Raw genomic sequence first — 20,983 nt, forward strand, 5'->3', positions numbered from 1 at the left:
GCATAGTAAATACATATGTAATACATGCATGTAACCTGATCTTGTTGAGTGACATCACGATATGTTAATTGAAATGTCTTACCATAAACTCTTTTTATCAGCTTGAGTCCTTATTTATGCTATATGAAAAACTTATTAATTCTAGGCTGTCTTAAAGATTCTGCTTGTTTCTACTGTGTATGCTTTTCTTTCAACATGAAATATGAGCTGGAGGAAAGGGACCATAATATTCAAAAGTGGCGTGAGGAGAGAGATCAGTTAGTAGAAGCTTTGGAAGAACAGCTCAAAACTTTGGCTTCTATTGCCATACAAAAAGAGACAGAAATAGCAGAACTGAGACAATCTGCCTTAAAGGATTCAAGCAAGGTCAGCTCTCCTTTCCTCCTACCTGATTAGCTACCCATAAATTCTGTAAAACTCCTGTACCTGCTCTTTGTATTCTGGGTGTGGTTCTGTTCTTGAACACTGTCGTATTGACATCATGTGCAACTAACCAAAAAAAGCACCAGCTTTTATTTTTGTTCTTCAGAAACAGAATTTCTGTTAATTACTAAAATTTCAATTTTTTCAGTAGTTCAGATAAGCAGATGTCAGTTTGATGCTTATGATCCTACAATCATACTGGACATCTGTAGCTTCTTCTGATACTTCACAGCATTTCCGGATCCCAAGCTAGGCTCAATACTCAGACAGTAGTTCTGTCTCAGGTTTCTTACTTTCTTTGCTTTCTCTGAGGTAGTATCTACAATGGCATGAAAAGACAGAAGGGGACGTGGAGAGAGATTAAGGGAAGCATCAAAAAGCAGAGGGGGGATGATCTCTGGAAGTTGCATTTCTTATTTCAACATCCAGCTTTTAATCAGGATAGCCAATCTAAGCCGTAGCATAGAATTTCAGAAGCTAAACAGAAGACTAAATGAGTTGTGCTCTTTTGAGAATGTTTGGATTCACTTTCTCTGAGAAGAAAGATGTTCTCATAGCAAAACTTCCCCTACAACTGCCAACTTTCTCACTGTACCGAGGATTTGGGAACAAATAAAAGCTCGGGTTATTATATCTTAAGAGAGATGAAGGCTGAAGCACATAAGTAAAATAGAAGAATCAAAATATATTGTATTACAACTTCCCAGGCAATTCTGTGACTACTGCACTTGTAACAGTGACCGTACAAATCCGTGAAATGTTACTGTTCTTGAATAGTTAAGTGTTCTAGCCTGCAATTCTAAAACTGATGCTACTAAGTAATTGCAATACTGCTTGTGTGTGTTAATTCCTTTTGCCAATCCCACAACTCAGCAGTTTTTACTGTTTATTAGGATAATGCAACTGTGATAGAAGAGTTAAGAAAAGAACTGGCTGACAAAGATGACTTTATAAAGGAATTAAAACAACGCATTAACCACAGTAGCCCTCAGTGTTTGCCAGAAATACCTTTACTTGAAGAAAGACAAAGTAGAAGGAATGACTCTGTAAAAGAAAAGGTATGATTATATTTATAGAAAGTCAGTACTTAACATCTTGTTAACCCCTTTTTGTTCTTCTGTTTTCCTAGGAGATACTGGAGCTGGAATCATTTTTCTTAGCATACAGTCCTTTAACTACATATTCAGTGATGAGTACTTGTTGGTTCTTTTTGTCTTCCACTCAAGCATGAGCTCTCATCTTCTCAAAAATATTTTATTTACTAGAACACCATCTCTCTGTGTACATTATGGAACTTTTCCATGCAGTTTTCCATGTATTCGTATGTGGATGCTGAAGATTAGGCAGAGGTTTAGCCTTTGGTGTTCTAACATAGCAGCTGTGAGCGTGCAGAGTATGGGGGGAATGGATGACAAAACGACCAGCGTTACAGATTTTGTCCCTAACTAATGTCTCGCTTTCTCTCTTTTGGAGGCAGAATCCTGCCTGAGACTGTTAGTGAGACCCAGTAGGGTGTATCTGAAGATCACACAATGAATAGATGTTACTACCTTCCCACACTTGTGCTGTGTTTCAGCTTACGTGTTCATGTGGCATCTGAGCTTGAGGTTTTACACTGTAACTTTAGAAAACTCGAGATATTTTGGAGGTCTAATGCATAGCCTAATCTTTACTCCTTTTAAATATTTACAGCCTAGGAAACAACAAAGCAAAACTAAAACTAGAGAAAGTATTCCATTAAGATGCAAAGCTGAAGACAATTATTTGTCACGTCGATGTACTAGGAGCCTCACTTCATTAAATGAATCTGAGGTTAGTATGAAACTTCAGATCTGAAAATGTTGTGATTGTATTGCTTTTGATAAGGAATGAATAGGAAAAGATCTCATGTTCTCTAAACAATTCCCAAGTTTTAATTTATTTATCCCTTTCAAGGTGATCAGATCACCTGTTTTTATAGCCTTTGATAGGAATAAAAGCTGTTGAAACAATTGTGTGATGAATTTTTGTCAGGTGCTGTTGAAAACTCTCCTCATGTTAATGCTTATGAAGTGGCTCATGATCAGATAAGTTACTTGGAAAAAATTCATGGAGCCACTGAAACGGGCACAGCAAATTGAACTTATTTTCTTCCTCTGCAGGATTTCTGGATATTGTTTTGTTAGCAGATGATGTTAATCATTCCTATATAAGTTTTTAATTGCTAACTTTCATAAAATAGCAGTTACATATATTTTAAAAACAAAGTATTTATTAACCAGCTTAATTCTTGGAAATACAGTGGGTGGTGATACTCCATTCAGATTCTTAGCAGAGCCTGATAATGTGGCTCTGACTACTTTTTGTCTTTCTACAATCTTTGGTAACTTTTTGAGAGGAAGAAGACTCCCCTCAGGGGGTTGGAACAGTGTAAGTAGTAAAAGCTGCTAGTCTGTGTTTGGGACACTGGAGTTTGCTAGTTACTAGCAGCAATAGAAGCAGCCATCTACCATTTTGTGATGTCCCCAGCAGCCTGTCTTCCATGTGTTCAACCAGCATCTGAACTCATTTTTGATATGCTAGCTGAATTCCTGCCATAGAGAAGGAGGAGTCCAGGTGATCTCAGTTCTGACTTTGTTGTTCCTGTTGAGAAAAACAGGATTGGGTGGATTGTGGACAGGAAGTGCTGATGGGGAAATGCATACTGACATTTCCCTGTCACTTAGCTGTGCATTTGCTGCCATTTGACCATGAGCAGGTACATGATAGCCTTCAGCTTAAGTACGGTGTCATTGCTTGAATGTCTGTATTCTCTCCAGGGAAAAGATAGCAATGGAGTTCTTTAATGACTTGTACTGGGCTTGCACCTTGCCAGCTGGACCTTACTTATGTAAATAACATCTCTAGTGTAGAAGAGGAAGGGCAAATTCCCTAAGATTAAGCTGGAAGTTAATCGAACACTTGAATCAAATGCTCCTGTTCCTGCCCAGTTCTGACACAGCAGAGTTGAGATGAAGAAAATCGTGTCAGTTCTACCACCATTCTCTATTAAAAAAAAGTGTAGTTGTCTGTGCCCTTGAGAAAAAATGACTTGTAAAGTATCAGGCTCAGTTTAACATGGAGAACTTTTTTTGTGATCATAGATTGGAAATAATTTTAAATGTAACAAGTTCTAGGAAAGAAGGGTAAATCTCTGCTGTAACTGAAATAGACTCCTTCTATTACAAGTGTTCTTACAGCAGGAAAATCGAATGCTTACATATCCTTTTCCAGATGCTTTATAGCTTTTTAATCTCATGGCTACCTTAACACTTGCACTTAAAATTCTTCTGTGCTATCAGGAGCATTTGGAAACTGTCCTCGACTCTTCTGGAGTGTCCGCAGAAAATGGCAAAACTAGTCGGTTCCCAAAACCGGAGCTGGAAATCCCACTGACACCTCTGCAACCTGATAAGATGGAGATAAAGCAGCACGGCAGCATGATACCTTTAGGAGTGAAAATGCCTAAGGCAAAAAAGAAAAGAAGTGATGACATGGATGAGGTATGACCTAGACCCAACAGAAAACAAAATATCTGATGCCTTTTTACCATTCTCATTTAAGCATTAAAAAAATGCTATTTCTACCTCAGTAAAGTAGTTGAAGAATTTAACCAATGAACTGCTTTAATGAACAAAACTAATAGCCAAGCTCAGTGATAATGGTTTAAGAGAAGGGAATTTCTCTTAACTCCATTGTGTATTTTCTTTGAAACCTGTAGACATAAATCAGCTTTTTAGACATCACGAGATGTCTAATACTGATATCTTAATGTCCTGTTTTTATAATTGAATGCTTATTTATTATTTGATTTACAGTGGAATAGTTACCACTAGTAAATACTTCCCTACTATTAGCAAAAGTGTTTAAAGTGTTCACTTTTGTGACATCAATTGTTCTTTCCAAAAGAATCATGGCTGAAACTTGTCTTATTTTCCCAGGATTTTGTGAAAAGTGAGAACACGGAAAATACAAAATCTGTCATGGCTTTTAATTCACCCTCTGCAAGTGACGAGAAAATGGTTGGTTTTTGTTCTAGTTTTGAAGCTAGCTTGGGACTTCCTGTAATTGTGTGGTCACACGGAAGAAGCAGTGTCTTATCCTTATGTGTATACCTGAATGGGAATCTTACATGCTTATGAGCTCTTCCTATTAAATTCCATAAGCTAACCAAAGGGCAAGTCAGTCTGTCCCCAGAGCGTGTAATGGCTGTACTGTGTAATGATTTGGAGGGAAGGATATTGCACACTGAATAGTTGGGAAGAGAAGCTTTAGTGTATTATCGTGTGCTTTTGTAAGTGAAGCCCTTGTATTAAACTAAGGTTCATATCATTAATATGCATGGCAGTTATTAAAAACAGATGTTCACATGTGATAGCAGTATCCTTGGCATGGTCAGAGTATGAGTAGTAGATTTTTCCTATCTGTTGTCTTCTGTTTTGTATGTTTGTTTGTTTTATGTAATTAGAACAGCTTATGTAAGAAACAACTCCACAGCTTGGGAGCTACTTTTAAAGAAACTACTGCCTTATTAAGAAACTTTAAGAAACGTATGCCTTGAAATAGCTGAGATTTTGACAACTCCCTAAAGGGTATAAAATTGTCTACATTACTTGCCGTTGTGGTATCATCAGCATAATGAACAGAGGTGTCAGTAGTAAAGCTCAAAATGTCAACTTCAAATAACGTTGAACTAAAATGAAGTTTAAACAATGCTCTTGTTTCACATGTTCACATCTCTGTTGAACAGAAATCCGGAAAAGACTACTTCCTGAGAAAGCGAGTACATGCTTCAAGACTGACTAAAAAGAAGGATGAAACACTGCAAAAAGTTGGAGATTTTATTCAAAGCTCTCCTTCTATTATACACTCTAAAGGTTGGTGTAGAATAAGTTTTATTCCATGTTTTCTAGACATTGTAGAATGGCTTGTTTCTGCTGTAGGCTATTAATGAATGTGTTCTTAGAGAACTTGTCTGCCATGTTAAGTTGTCTTGTCCTTTGATTTATGAAGTAAATGCATTTATTCGTCTCTTCAGAGATTCATTATTACATTTGTGAAAACCTACAAGTATACAGAGAAAGTTGGTTCTGTCTTGTGCTTCTGTCAGCACGAAAGTTAGGCCTGTTGTTTAACTCCTGCTGAAGTTTCTGACTTCCAGCGACTTCTGAGCCATGATTGTCTTTCATAATCCATTTTAATGTGTGCTTTAAGCTGCCGTACCTGAACCTATAAACAGTTTCAGCTATAGAAGCAATAAAGAACCTCAATGAAAAAATACAATTTCTGAGTATTTTCATTTAAATTTTACGTGTCATTTATAAACCAAGTTTGTTACGAAGCTTTTTTTGCATTCAGTGATTTAAAGACTCACAAAACCAGTAAGCTGATTGGTTTATGTATCAAAACAAATTTCTTCTAGCCAAGAAGCTGATGTCAGCAGTAAGTTCTCCTAAATCAAACGAACCTGAAAGTCTCGAAGAAGGAGAGACCAAGCCAAAACGATGCAAAAGGAAGCTGTATTCCACTGTCGTTTCTGGCCCTCTAGATATACCTGCTTCTTCGGTAAGCGATTATACTGTAGTCTTGGCTTAAAATAAACTACTAAGGAGTCCAAACAGACTGGAGGTTTCATCTATTTGCAGGAGGAGGTTGAAAGTACTGAGGTATTTCTTTATTCTACTAAGTCATTCTTGTTGGTCTTCCTGCTGTTCTGTTTTATTTTGTCCTCAAAGATCTCTGTGTTTGGCTGGCTTACAGTTTACTAAGTAGGTGATGTAGCAATCACGGAGATGTCTTCTAATTTGGAATCATAGATAATTTCAATGTGTTGGAGTGGGATTATTCTACTACACGCTTTTCTAGAGCACAACTTACACAGCTTTTTAGGTATGCTTAAACTATGATCTCCTGTCTAAGCCAACTTGCAAAGGATCTGATGTGCCAGTTTCATGACTCTGTCGGCAGCTATTGTGCTAAGAACATTCTTGCTCTGTTGGAACTGCATCTTTTAATTATAGTAGAGTCCTTTTTCTGTTCAACAAAGTGATCATTTGCCCATACTGTAATATCCCTCTGAATTTTTTGATGATTTGACAAATGATAGGGGCAGAAACCAAAATGTTATATTTTTTTTGTTAGAGGATGAAGAAGATGAGACAATTTCTTTTCTCACTGTAGTTCTGAGAACATGGAACTGAACCGAGAACTGAAATTCTGGGCAAGTCATAGCTACAGGGATTGAGGCTAAAAATGTTTTCTGAACGCTTCATGTTTCACAAAACAAGTATTATAATACTCTTTTGAAAACAAGTATTTCAAAATGAAAGCTGCCTTCAGGCTTTCCTCAGATGTGTGTGCTTTTTTAAGATAAACAGGATTTTGTACATTCTCCATATTTGTTCCTTGTGATTAAGCTGCATTAAAATGATCTCGGTATCCCATAGTTTTCTGAATAAAATATAATAAGCAAATTCCATTCTGAAATCCATTTAGGGGAAGAAATATGTTTGCGTGGGTCAAGAAGAGCTTGTCAGTCTTGTGTGAAAAGATGAGTAACTTTTGAAATGTTTTCTTCAGGAATCTGAGGAACAAAAGAAGGAAAGTGATCATCTGATCACCAAGCGACGGCTGAGATCCAGAACAGCTAAAAAACCTTGAAGAAGCATGTTTGTTCCCCTTTCTCAGGACGTACTTTTATCGTATTATTAAAACTGGTTGTTAATAAACAGTAACAGTTACTGCGTTGTGTTCTTAAATTTGTATATAGGTGTTTGTTGCAGAACGGCGGGAGAAAAGCAGACGACCACACCTGTCATTGACATATGATCAGCGAATCTCATTTATTCCTTGGCTGCGTGTACCTTTATAATACGGATAATTAGCTCATACATATTGCAAAAGTGGAGCTCATCATTGGTTCCCAATTACATACCATCCCCGAGTTTCTTAACAGCTTGTTGTTATCAACTGAAAGCTACTCCCTTGCTGAGTTCCCAGAACCATGGCTAGTTTCTCACCATCCCAGAGCATCTTGTTATTCTCACTGCCCTTGCAGGTGGCATGACTGTTAGATTAACTGCACCGTGTTTACGACCCTTCTCAGCTAACTAACTGTAAAAAAACACTCTCTACACATGATAAGCATCATTTCTGTCCATGATTAGAAATTAGGTCCTAGTAATTGATTTAATTGCTCTGCTATTCTTACGGGATCCCCAGTTAAGGAATCAATTTCCTCCTTGAATCTCCTGACTTCTCTGCTAGTAAAAATGGCAGCTTAGCATTCCCTATTTTCCTTTGACCTAAGGAGACTTCTCTCTCCAGGTCCTGTTTACGCTGTTCCAGTTCCCTCAGTAATTGAGAGTGCATCCTCCCTCTAGGGCCCTGCATGGGATCAGCAGCTCAGCCAGTCCCCTTCTCTGGAGGGGTTGCTGCTGCTTGCATTGATCTAGAAATTGTGGGGGTTGAGGGGGGGGAGAGGGAATGTATCTAAGGGATCCCATTTATGATCTTTCTGCTTTTTTTTTCTTTTGAACTTTGACTCCTTGTGAGGAACTGTTACTTCTTGCACCCATTCAATGTCATAAGCCAATTCTTTTTCAGAGAAAGGAGTATTACTGTTTACATATAAATTCAAAGTCTGACAAACCCAATCTTTGTCAGACCCCTATTTTGGTCAAAATAATGATTTTCCCTATAGTGGCTCTCTAGGCTTTTTGTATACAGTATTTAAACATCTTTTTCGTTATCCCCAGTTTTGGGATTATTTTTCCAATTCTGAAGCTTCTCCCCAAGGGGCTTATCTTCAGGCACAATTCTGGGGATGCTTTTCCCTTGTACTTGGCAGCTCCTATTCCCCTTATCTCCAGAATGCTGCTGCGAACTACTCAGCTCACACGATTCTTGGATTTAGGGCCCATTCCCTCTGGAGTACCTCACTCTGATTCTCAGATTATTAGGGGTGTGCTGCTGGCACTTCATCAAGTGCACAGGGTACCATACAGCAACAGCGCGCTCCCAGACTCACCTGAGTCCCAAGACTCACCTGAGACTCAAGAGACCCCCCAAGGCAAGAATTAAATTCCCTTGCCTCTGTCTGTGCACGAAATTACCGGGACTGCAGGAGTCAACACCTGTGCCTTAGCTTTCATAGAGCCCATCCTTTATGTAACAGTTTCCTATCAGCCATCCCAAGAAGTCACCTCACCACCCAGGCAGGACCGCTGAAATCAATTGGGTGCACCTCTCCTGTCCAGGAACCCCAAAGAGGCGATAATAATCCCAGGCCAGCAATTGTAGTATTGATATGATGATTTTATTCAAAGTCTTTGTTAAACAAAGAGGGAAGATTATGGTATGCCCTATAATCTTGAAATACCTCTTGGTCACCCCCATTTACAAGATGATCAATTAAAATCTTATACAATTAATGAATGGGTGCAAGGAACTACAAGAAGGATCTGATTGCACAGCAGTCCCCATTGGAGATAGCAATCCATAGGATACAGGCAGGGGATGGGGTCCTAATAAAAACTTGGAAAGAAGCTACACTAACACCACAAGGGGAAGGTCCCTATGTTGTTCTATTTACTGCAGAAACAGCTATTCGAACCGCAGAGAGAGGATGGACTCATGCCAGCCGTGTTAAAGGACCCATCGGTGACGAGAAGTGGGAGGTAGCTCCCGGGAGTGACGACTTGAAACTCACACTGCGACAAGCCCAATGGGTATTCCAGGTAAAGGCTTCCCCTGAAGAACACTACTGCTGCTGAGAAGAACTAAAAAAACCCCTCGTAGCTGGTTGCAACCCAGTTGACGAGTGAGGCAGAGGAGTGAACTGTGGGGAAAGATGGGCCTTAGGGGTATCCATTGGTACTTGGGGATTCTCACAGTGATCACATTTTGTATAGCAGCACAACGCCACCCACACCAAGCTTCCTTACATCCCTGTGTGACCTGGTACCTATACAGCCCAGTCTAAACCAAAAGGGTTACTATTTTTGCCTAAGCTCAAACCCAGGGAGGGGATACTGTAACCACCCAGGCTCATATTACTGTGCCTATTAGGGATGTGAAACTATTGCCTCAGATTGGGCACCTGGGGCTGGGCAGGATAAATATCTACAAGCAGGGCATGGACCCTATGGGTGCATACCTCCTAACCGAAACCCACAGTTGGGAAGATGGGCTGTGTGGGGATTAAAGACAGAGAGAGAGAGAGAAACATCTGCCAGCAACTATGGATAAATGTAACGAATCCAGATAACCCAGTGTGGCTGTTAGGGAAAATATGGGGTGTAAGTGACTTGCGGAATCAAACTCTATAACACATAGATGGGTTATAAAGCAGGTATGTTTATTCCAGCGCTGGGTGCAAGGGGGATAGCTCCACCAGACTTGCACATGGACTTGTAAAATCGTGACACAGATATAGGTACATCTCATACATAGTCAATGATTTCTCAGAATTCTGATACATATTCAATAGTTGTTTAGCATGCAGACCCCTCTTGTTCTTATCAGGGGGATGCAACTCCTCTTCTGGTATTTACAACATCTATTCTCCTCCTTGCCTGATGGCTTCCGTGAGGTCTCACTCCTTATCTGCATCCTTCCTGCTCTCCCAGGCCCCTTGTTTCCTTTAAACAAAGAGGGAAGGAAGGGAGGGGTGCTCTGGGGGGGGAATGGGAGGGGTGGAGGAGGGTTGATGTCAGACTGTGAAATCAATTTTTTTAATCTTAATTCTGCTTCAGAAACAACATCTGATTCCCATGCTCTCTGCTTGGTATTTTGTCTTTTGATGCAAACACGTAAGCCCCATTGGTGCCTGGTTCAGCAGTTCAGCTTCCTTTGCGCCCTTTGCCTGGTTGTAGGGAAGGTGGCAGGCTCTGATTCAATGAGGGTGTTGTATGGACACAGTATTTATCGCCATGTATCCAAAGGTGCAACAGTTTCTGGAGACCCAGGTGGGATCCTATAGGTGATGGTTCTCTTGCCACCAAGCATCCAGTTGTCAGCAGTGGGTGAGTTCACTGGGACTTTGGGGATGGGAGGTGCCAACTAGCAAGCCTTCAATATCTGCTACTAAAATCAGACTTGGAAGCACGTTACACGTGGGAAATACACTTGGTGCAGGAAAGGGGATTTCCTTAGCCATCAAAAAAAGATGAAACTGCAGATCTATCAACAAAAATGTAAGCACGTGACACTTGACTTGGCGGGTCTGTGGGAAGGTCAGCTTCTCCGTGTTTGTATTTCAGCCATCATCCTCCACACTGGAGAGGATTTATCCGCTTGGCTTGCTTAATTGCAGCACGTTTCACACGCGTGGATAACCTGTGCATATTGCGTCACTACCCCTGTGGCCTGAGGTGTTGCACCAGGCTGGAAATAAATAATGCCTTCTTGGGGTTGTTGAAGCTCTGCAAAAGTTTGCCAAGCAAAGTTGTGGATGCTCCATCCCTGGAGGTGTTCAAGGCCAGGCTGGATGGAGCTCTGGGCAGCAAGACTCTGTGGGTGGCATCTCTGCCCGAGGCAGTGGGGCTGGGGTTCTGAGTTCTTCACTGTCCCTTGCAAGCCAAGCCATTCTATGATTCTGCATTTCTATGATGTAAGCACCAGCCCCACAGCCCTGGTGCAGTGCATCACAAGAGCAGCAGCCTGCGGGGAGCCACCACCCGGAATCACAGAGATGTGAGGTCACAATGCCCCATCCTATGACTGTGCTGAGCTGCGTCATGAGTTCACGAGGCCTGGCCGCAGTCTTGGCTCAGTGCGACACTCACTGTGGCTGCAGCGGTGGTGTTGGAAGCGTGGTGCAAGTGTGGGGGCAGCCATGGACCCTGCCCGCCTTGTCCTCTTCCTCCTGTTGGTGGCCATGAGTTTCCAGGAGAGCTGTGCTGCTCCGTGGCGAGCACGGGGAGCAGGTGAGTGGGTAGAGATGGGACCCAAACTGAGCAGCTCTGGGAGCAAGAAGTCAGGCTGTGTCCCCACGGCCCTGTAGTACACTTGCCTGGGGCCCGCCTTCCATGGGGGTGTTGCTGGGTAGGGGGTGATGGGCAGCACTGCAGGAGCCGGGCAAGAGCCCGTGGCTGCGCTGCTCCCCAGGGCTGGCTCCAGCCATGCCAGGCTGTAGCTCTGCTAATTGCTGGCTGCAGCACAGCCTTCGTCCTGGGAGATGCCCGGGGAAAGTTCAGAAGAGGCGTGCTGGGCGTGCATGAGCATTTCTGCTTCAGGCTCATGGCACTCCCCAGTTTCCAAGCCAGAGCCCCAGTCCACAGCCCAGGGGAAGAGACAGGTGTGCTTTCCTCCAGTGCCTCAGTGTGACCTTGCTGTCCATCAGAGGCCTCCCAGTAAGAAAGCCCTGGGGGGCTGCATCTTCTTCCACGTAATCTGTGAGAGATGTGGCACGTGGCCCGGAGAGAGCACTGCATACGCTGCCAAGTGCCAGCCTACGGGTCATCCTGTCCACCCTGCAACTTTGGAAATCATGACCTGAGTTATTCTCCCATGCCCCACATCCAGTTACTGAGGGAGAAGGAGATCACACCATATAGTGTATATAAGTGGGAACTTATCTCATCTGTTCTTGATTCTAGATGATGAGCTTCGTGCTCCCTTTCCGGATGCTCCTTTGGATCCGGACTTCATGCCTGTGCCTGGGGGACAACCCAGGGGTAAGTTGTGAGTGTCTGTTTCCTTGGAGGTTGAAACGTTCATGCTCTCATGGTTTACCTGGGTGCAATTTTACTGGAGATCCTCTCCAGGTCTTCCAAGCCTGTTTGTGCCCGGAAGGGTTTGCACAGATGAGCCATGAGTATTTTTTCTCTCAGAGAGCTGCCACGTTTCAGTGGGAAGGTTACCGCTGCCCCTCTGCAGCTGAGGGAGCCCAGACCTTTGTATTTGGGCTGTGGCATTCCCCAACCACCGCCAGACCCTACAGGTCACTCAGGGAAAAGGAGGCCCCCACATGTGCCGGAAGCTCTCCTCACCTGTGTCTGATCACACTTGTGTCTGCAGGCCCTCCCTTGTATGCTCTGCTACTCAGTTGATGCTGTAGTGTGTGACTAAAACTTTTCATGGGTCTTTGGTTGCAGAAGTGCCCCCAGTGTGGGCCTTGCCCGGTCATCGGTTTCCTCCTGTGCTGGAGCCCAGCTGGAATCCCAGCAGTGAGTACTCTGTCTTCACTGACTTGGCTGACTCGCCACTGATCTTCAGATCTTCATGCACATGATATTTAACTTCATACATTCTGTTAAGGTCCGGAAAGAGAAGAGGATGAATCCAAAGAAGAAAAATACTCTCAGGGCTCATCCCGTCTCCTGAAGCGACTGCTGAAGGAAATGGAGAAGGCAGAGCGTGGTGGGTATACTTCAGTCTGTTCACTGTGGGACCTGGGAAGCTGAGGTGTGATATACAGGTGTGGGCAGGCTGTAGCCTGCACAGCAGGAAGGGATGGGTCAGAGCCGTGCTGCAGCCGTGTTCCGTGTATCACCTTGCAGGTGCTGTCAAGCACCAGAGCTGGTCTGCTGCCAGATGGTCTGCATCCAGCCAAGACCCAGAGGCAGCTGCTCCCCCAGCACAACCATTACTTGTCAGAGCTGCTTTGTGCAGTCGTTGGCACCCAGATGGCAGCAAGTGGCAAAGTGGCAAGCGCTGTGCTTCTGTTCATCCAAAGCCCTCCGTGCAGCTGAGCAAGTTCAAGGCAGGAGGAGCATCCCGAGCAGGGTTGGCTGCCTTTGCTAATGCTGGAAATGAGGTGGAGATGCTAAATCTGAAGGCTTGGACTGTGTGTTAGATCTTGGATTTCAGCCTGCAGCTACCTGGCTGTGATGGGCTGGTGACAGCACAGTATGTGAGGGCCTTGCACAGGAGCTGATTCCTCAAGAGGTGTGAGGGAGTCAGCATTGTCCAATAGCTGGGAGGGCCCAAATGCCCTTGGGTAACAGAGGGGCTCACAGTGTACTTGGGGGGGGGGCCTGGACTTTACCTGAGCTCGGGATTGGAGAAGCTCAGTTTTTGATGAGGGCACGTGACATCCCAATCCTACTGCCCTGCTTTCTTTCTAAAGGAACGGACCAACAAAGTGAGAGGGATGCACTCCAGGAAGGTGGATATCCCACACTGCCGGTCCCGGATGCGCTGCAGGAAGGCGGTTATCCCACACTGCCCGTCCCGGACAGAGGAATGCAGGCAGCACCAACCGGCATGCCAGGTAATTTCTGTCCCATGATCATACGGTGTCACGAACCAGAGTCACTGCGTGCCTGCAGGCTCTTGCTGCCAGCTCTTGCACACCAGGTCAGCAGCCAGACCTGAGCGTGTGAGCATAGAGCACATGTAAAAGAAGCAGGAGTGTTTCTCCCCTGGGCTGGCTCTGGCTGTGCCCTGTGCTGGCTGAAGCCTGACCTTCAGCCTGGGGGGCGTCCCACAGGAGAGCTCAGGACACGCATGCCGGGAAAAGCGTGAGGGATTCTGCTCTGTAGCTCTCCCCACAGACCAAGCCCAGACCCCAGGGTACAGCCCCAGCTCTCGGCCCAGAGGAGGACACGGGTAGTGCCTGTGCAGCCTCTCCGTACCCAACGAGAGGTGGAAGCAATCCTTCTTGTCCTCCGGTGCTTCGGCACCAGAGACGGAGGCACCCACTGACAAAATGACCTCTTGGGTCCATGAAGCACACTGAGAGATTATCTGTAGCACAGCTGAAGGTAACGTGGGACATTGTCTCATTTCTTCCAGGGATGAACACAGGCAAAAGCACAGAGGCTGCTGCTCACACATCTGTGCGGAAGCGCCGCATTCCGGTGACGGTCTCAGCGATGCTGCTACCTGCACTGGTGCTGGCCGTTGGTGTTGTGATATGGGTGCTCAAAGACTACCTGTGAGTTGGCCTTTCCCCAGAACACCTTATTGCTGCATTTGGCAATGAAGCATTTGTGGTGCCAGGATCCTGGACGGCCAAATCAGCCGCTGGCAGTACACTGCCAGGACTTAGGTTGCAAAGTCTTTCAAGTTTCCCCTTATTTCCTGTCACTGAGTAGTGCTTTCTGAAACTCATTCTCACAGAGCACGCAAGAGGGAAAAGAGAGCAGCAGAAGCAGCAGATGGAGCTGGGGAAGGCAACGAGACAGACTCTGACCCAGTCAAACAAGAATCTCCGTAATAGCTCCAGTCCGTTCCATTCTGCCATTGAAGAGGCCCGAAGTCTTCAAGGTCATCTGGAAGACCAGGAGCTTGAACTGAAAGCCATGAAAAAGATCCTTGGGAACAGTCCTGAGTGCTGCCTTCTGTCAGAGGATGGCCCTGAATGTGAGAGCAGAGCTTTTGTCCTTCATCCTGCATACTCTAGGACAGGTATCACCAGCAGTTTGAAGATTCTTAGCTCGACACAGCTACATTCCTGTTGAGGGTCCTAATGAGGACCCAGAAAACGAGCTTCTTCTGACTGCCGGACAAAACGTAATGTCTTTGGAGATGTGGGTGAGAATGGCTGGTTTCAGGGAGAGCTGACAGATGGCACAAGAGGACTGGTCCCTTCCAATTTGGTTGCGGAGCTTTCAGTTGATGAACTGGATACACCTGGAGATCCTGTCAGAATTCCTGCATTGCTCCATCTGCAAGACTACCATTGCTCCACTCAATGGAACAACTCGATGTTGAGCAGAATGTGGTTGAGCTCCTTCGGGAACTCTCTGAGGCGACTGACAGCGGAACTGCATAGCTTTATTGTATATTAAAAACAACCAAACAACTGTCCCCTCCCTCTCCCTTCCCCTCGCACCCCTCCACCCCTTCCCCCCCGCCCCCCCTCAAAAAAAAAAAAAAGACAAAAAAACCCAAAAAAACCCCTAAAAAACCAACAAAAAACAACCCACCCTCAATAAAACAAAAAACCAAAAACAATTAAAATCTCAACGCTGTTCTTTTTCTGGGATACAATAAGGTGACGCTTCTTCTAGCTTAGACTTTGCAATGAGTTTGTGTCACGGAGTTCTCTCTAGAGCTCACTCGGTGACAGTGGGAACAAACCTGGGAAGAGAAGGAACAAAGAACCTCCCCTCTCTAACAGCGCGGTGCGGCGCGGCCGAGAGGGGAAGGGAAGGGAGATTGTGAATGGGTCTAGGAGGGAAATAATGAAAAAAAACCAACGATCTGAGAATAAACAGCAGTTTAACGAACCCAGTGACACTAAACAACAACGATGTTGCAGAACGGCGGGAGAAAAGCAGACGACCACACCTGTCATTGACATGATCAGCGAATCTCGTTTATTCCTTGGCTGTGTGTACCTTTATAATACGGATAATTAGCTCATACATATTGCAAAAGTGGAGCTCATCATTGGTTCCCAATTACATACTATCCCCGAGTATCTTAACAGCTTGTTGTTATCATCCTGAAAGATACTCCCTTGCTGAGTTCCCAGAACCATGGCTAGTTTCTCACCATCACAGGGCATCCTGATGTTCTCACTGTCCTTGCAGGTGTTATGGCTGCTTGATTAACCGCACCGTGTTTACGACCCTTCTCAGCTAACTAGCTGGAAAAAGCACTCTCTACAGGACCCCACAGATTACCTTCAGAATTCAACAGTTAGTTCTGTTTCCTTTCTGAGTGCATAACAACCTGAGCAAATGAATTGAATGACGTGGCTTGTTAGTCTGGTACAAACTCTGCTGTACACTGGAACTTGGTCCATTTGTAAGCAGGACTTTGTCCATTTCTGCAGGACAGCAGAAAACCCTTTGTGCTAATCATGATGCCAAGAAGCAGAATGCGGCAAATGGCAGATGATCCAACTGCTTCAGGTGTTCATTTCCTTAAAACTGCGAATAATTTTGGACTGAGAGTTTGTAAGCAGAACGGAGCTCTTAAAGCTGTCAGAGATTATTTCTGCACTGTTCAATTCTATCTGCATAACATACATAGGATCTCAGAACTGCATTGCTTGAACTGGTGGAACTTGTTGAAGTGAACTGGGATGAGCAAGTTTTAGAACTTAGTCAGAATGCTGTAAAAAATGGATAATCTCATGAGTATTAAGGTACAGGATTGCTATTTCTGCACTGAATTTGTTTTTATTTTACATGGCTGTGATCTGAAAGTTGCTTGAAACGCAGGCACCTAGGCACTGTTGTGTAACTGAATTTCACACATGATAGGTCCTGAAATATCCTGGAATCTAAAACTCTGACTTGTTTTAAGTCTGCTGCTTGAGTATAATCAGGGTCATAGTGTCTGTGTGCAGTGTTTCTTTCCCTGTAATGCTCCACATCATTTCATTTTGGGAATATTGAAGGAAATGGACTATGTGCCATAACTGTTGTTAGAACAAAGTATGTCTGGTGTGATCTTATGCATAGGTTCTGTAACTGCTCTTCACAGCTCAGGTGTTTGACCTTCCTTTTGGTGAAGTGATGAAATACTGCTGGTTTCTATTTGTGCTTCTAGGCACCTTGAAGCTCTTAGGAATAGAACAATTGTCTCCAGTTCTTTTCAATGATATCAGTAACAGCTCGAGTGCTGCTGCCCACTAGGTAGACCCAAAGAAGCGGATTACAGTGAAACAACACACAAGCTGGACCTGCATGAGGATCACTTTCAAGACAGTGGCTCTGTTGCTTGAAGCCTATTTGCTTCTTCCTGACGCCACTCTATTACCAAGTATCAACAACCTTTCATGATTCAACTTGCAAACGTTTGACACTAACCCTTGTGTTTCTATGCCTTCCTAGGTGATTCGAGCCCTTGTCAACCCCAAAGATCCAAACCAAGTAGTGATGTGCAGTGTGTTTCCATCAATGGAGAGTTCTTATTAAGCATGAATCGCTGCAATTCGGATGACAGCCTTCCACATGGTATCAGTGATGGACACAAGGGGCTCATCCACGTTCATGCTCTCATATCTCCTGGCTCTGCTGAAGATGCTGACCTGAGCCTGCCAGACACAGCAGTCACCTGCCTGGATTGTGACCCAGCGCCTTTGCAGTGCTGCCCATCCCAAGCACAGCCCGAGTGCCCCAGCAGCAGCACCACCATGCAGGAGCAGGGCAGCATCAGTGAGGTGAAGCTGAGCATCTTAGATGGGGACTTAGAGTCAGGCTGCCAGTCCCAGGCACCAGGCAGCAGCACCAGCTCTGAGCCACTCTCATCTTGACAAGAGGAGTCCCATCTTCACCCTTGACCTCTCAAGCCCTCCTGTCTTTTATTGAATTAAGTCACTTACATGCTCAGTCATCGCCTTCATTTCTGAAAATGAAATGAAGGTGAGTTAGCGGAAAGCGGAAGGCCATATTATATTAGGCTCTAGCAAATTTACAGGCAGTCACTGCACGAAGAGGTAGATCTGAGTTGCACATTATATGATTCCCACAAAGATTAAGGAAATCTGAAGCTTTCAATATATTTTTTTTTATTCTTTTTTCATTTCATTTTTAAACACCTGACCCAGACCCCAACCCTCACAGGAGCTGTAAAGATAACAGCATTAACCCGCAATGTAACTCTAATCCTAACCCTTACCCTGATTCTAAAATCGTCCCTAACTCCAAATGTAACAACAAAAATGATGCTAGAAGTTTGTAGCAAAAGGAACCTTAACCCTGATCATAATCCAAAAAAAAAATCATTATGGTAATAATAATCTTTACCTTAAGAGTAATATTAATCAGAGCCCAGATGATGCCTGCATCCAATCAGAAGCATGTTTTGTATTATTTAAGAGTCGTATTTTTTCCAATGAACTCTCTCTATTATCACGTTTATATAGTAAAAGAGTCTGTTCTTTTTCTCCTGACACTGTGCCTTACTCCTGACATCCCCTGGAAATGACCCAGATAGGGCACCATCAAAGTAATGCTAATAGTAATGTGAATCCTAAGGGTATCTCTAGCCTCAGTGTTAATGGGACGCTAACAACAATCCCAACAGCCTTAAACATTCTGGTGGTGTGAAAGAGGTGCTGCCTTGCACATGCTGGGCAGTCCCATTGCCTGTTCAATGCAGGCGGCAGCGTAGAAACATGATGCCCGTGGTCAGAATGCCCTGTGGCAGATCCTGGCACCGGAGAACTGACCGGAGAACCATGAGAGAACTGACAACAAATCACTCGACATCAGAACCGACCCAGTGGTTATTTACAAGCCTTGGGTGACCCAGACAGGATCTCAGAGTGGTGAATGTAGGTACAGAAGTTGTTACTACTCTGTTTTCTTCTAAAAGCTGCTCAGCTGCTTTGCGTTTCAGACCATCCCTGGCTTCACTGTGTGCATCTGTCCAATTGATAACAGGTGTTTTTTTTCATCTCAGACGTTACGGGGGAGGGGGGGGGGGAGGAAGGAAAATCAATTCAATTACTCATTTATTTATTGACAGAGATTCACGTTTGCTACGTTTGGAGAAGTTTTTATTTGTTTGCTGTGGTTTGATTTTTTCTTTTTTTCTTTTTTTTTTTCCCCCTTCCCTCCTCTTCCATCTTTGTGATCTTCCCCTATAATCAAAAGAGAACGGATCCCCAGGGTCTGTCCCGCAGACGTTCTTTCCGTGGTCTCTGCTGCCACCTGCTGGCCAATACACGGAACTGCCACTGTTGGGCGTTTGGTGCCGCAGGAAGCACAACGCAGATCTGAGTTCTGACCGGTCTACGCAGCAAATCCGCCAATCTTTATTGCGATAAGCCCTCCACATGGCATTCCATTTGGAATGCCACATTCTTCCATAGGAGAATGAATGAATTAATTTTTTTTCCCCATCAAAACTGCCACCTGTCTTTCCAGTTTTTCAACACTGTCATTCAATAGCTGATTTGCATCAGCCTGAGCCTCTTCAGTTATGTTCAGACAGTTCAAGGCCATCAGCAGTGGCCATGCCACCATGAACGCAGCTAACTGTCATTCTCAAGTTGTAAGTATGTCTTTGCTAAGGCCATGGAAATACTCAGTCAGGTGGGCCAGGGACTCATGGACCCTCCCTCCATCCCACACAGAGCCCCAATTTTCAGTGACAGAAGCAATGCTGCATTTTGAGGATCCTAGGAATCCCAGGACATGCCCTGACAAAAGGTCATTCAAAGGGGTAGTCTTTCCCCATCCAAACCACCCCATGATATTCACAGAATCACAGAATTGTAGGGGTTGGAAGGGACCTCCAGAGACCACTGAGTCCAACCCCCCTGCCAAAGCAGGTTCCCTACACCACGTCGCACAGCTCGGCATCCAGGCAGGTCTTGAATATCTCCAGAGAAGGAGATTCCACAACCACCCTGGGCAGCCTGTTCCAGTGCTCTGTCACTCTCACCATAAAGAAGTTATTGCACACATTAGTGCAGAACTTCCTATGCTGTACTTTCATCCCATTACCCCTAATCCTGTCCCCACGCATTACTGAAAAGACACCAGCCTCACCACTATGACCCCCACACCTCAGGTATTTATTAACCTGGATCCTGTCCCCTCTCAGCCTTCTTTTCTCAAGGCTAAACAGACCGAGTTCCCTAAGTCTCTCCTCATAGGGAAGATGCTCCAGGCCCTTCACCATCTTTGTGACCCTCCGCTGGACTCTTTCCAAGAGATCCCTGTCTTTTTTGTACTGGGGAGCCATGAATTGGACACAATATTCCAGATGAGGCCTCACCAGGGCAGAGTAGAGGGGGAGGATCACCTCCTTCGACCTGCTGGACACGCTCTTTTTAATACACCCCAGTATGCCATTGGCTTTTTTGGCTACAAGGGCACACTGATGGCTCATGGCCAATGTGTCGTCCTCCAGGACGCCCAGGTACCTCTCGACCCACTTCACTGTCCACTCACCTATCCCATACTTCCTCAACTTTGGTATAAGTATGTCATGGGAGACTGTATCAGTTATAGAGGTTATAGAGTTCAATTCCTGTAGTCAGTTTGGAGGCCCAGGTGGGACCAGCTCTGTTCGCTGCAGGACCAGCTGAGAGGGAGACACTTTTGGCGCACCCTGAGATTTCTCTGAAGGACTCCCTTCTTCACCTGATCACTGCAGGGACAGACAAGGACCACCCATAGGTGGACCAGGTATGTGTATGGTAAGTGGAGCCCATATGTCTTGAGGAGACATCCTACACAGTTTACAGCCATACGTGCTGCTCCCAGGGAGGTGAGCTCATGGCTTTGGTTGCCAGCTGGGGTAGGAAGACTCCTTGGGTGAGTTCCTATGAAAGGGAACTGTATGTCATATGAATGGAAACAAGAACAAATACTCTCTCCCAGGTAGTTGACAATAGGAGGGACCTAGGTTGGTCTCTCCTACAGGTATGGGATATAGTGGATAGCCTGTCAAATGGTAGCCTGGCTTCTCCAAGTTGTAATCATGGGGCTTATAGGTTGTATGTTCAATATTATCATCTGCTTTAAGTGTTTGGTACCGTGTGTCAAGCCGACTCTGGGAAAAACATTAACGTTTGCAACTGGTCGACCAGAGTATGAGTGTTATTAAGATTCCAGCTAGAAAACGTTGTCAGCATTGTGTAGTATGAATAAACCATGGTTTTTGATCTAAATGTCAGAGTGAG

At 44.6% G+C, this 20,983-nt stretch overlaps 2 protein-coding genes across 2 annotated transcripts; both read left to right on the plus strand.

The window, feature by feature from the left end:
* The first annotated feature begins 195 nt into the window (after nt 1-195).
* On the plus strand, nt 196-7,181 carry LOC146754322 (kinesin-like protein KIF20B). The gene is made up of 8 exons (XM_085527521.1): nt 196-366; nt 1,317-1,481; nt 2,116-2,235; nt 3,744-3,944; nt 4,383-4,463; nt 5,192-5,318; nt 5,864-6,006; nt 7,021-7,181. The coding sequence occupies exons 1-8, from the start codon at nt 196-198 to the stop codon at nt 7,099-7,101; spliced, it is 1,089 nt and encodes a 362-aa protein (XP_085383647.1). The 3' UTR covers nt 7,102-7,181.
* Nucleotides 7,182-13,223: 6,042 nt separating this feature from the next.
* On the plus strand, nt 13,224-15,217 carry LOC146754323 (uncharacterized). Its single transcript, XM_085527714.1, has 2 exons — nt 13,224-13,657; nt 14,182-15,217. The coding sequence occupies exons 1-2, from the start codon at nt 13,375-13,377 to the stop codon at nt 14,325-14,327; spliced, it is 429 nt and encodes a 142-aa protein (XP_085383840.1). The 5' UTR covers nt 13,224-13,374; the 3' UTR covers nt 14,328-15,217.
* The last annotated feature ends 5,766 nt before the right edge of the window (nt 15,218-20,983 follow it).

This window comes from Coturnix japonica, chromosome W (assembly GCF_054131305.1).
Source record: "Coturnix japonica strain WE chromosome W, WE-NBRP24, whole genome shotgun sequence".
Lineage (NCBI taxonomy): Eukaryota > Metazoa > Chordata > Aves > Galliformes > Phasianidae > Coturnix > Coturnix japonica.

Excerpts from the sequence above, each read along its gene's own strand:
- LOC146754322 (XM_085527521.1), top strand. The coding sequence starts at position 196 with ATGAAATATGAGCTGGAGGAAAGGGACCATAATATTCAAAAGTGGCGT. Across the intron at positions 367-1,316 it reads CCTTAAAGGATTCAAGCAAG|GATAATGCAACTGTGATAGA; the intron begins GTCAGCTCTCCT and ends ACTGTTTATTAG. Across the intron at positions 4,464-5,191 it reads CTGCAAGTGACGAGAAAATG|AAATCCGGAAAAGACTACTT; the intron begins GTTGGTTTTTGT and ends TCTGTTGAACAG.
- LOC146754323 (XM_085527714.1), top strand. The coding sequence starts at position 13,375 with ATGCCCTTGGGTAACAGAGGGGCTCACAGTGTACTTGGGGGGGGGGCC. Across the intron at positions 13,658-14,181 it reads AGCACCAACCGGCATGCCAG|GGATGAACACAGGCAAAAGC; the intron begins GTAATTTCTGTC and ends CATTTCTTCCAG.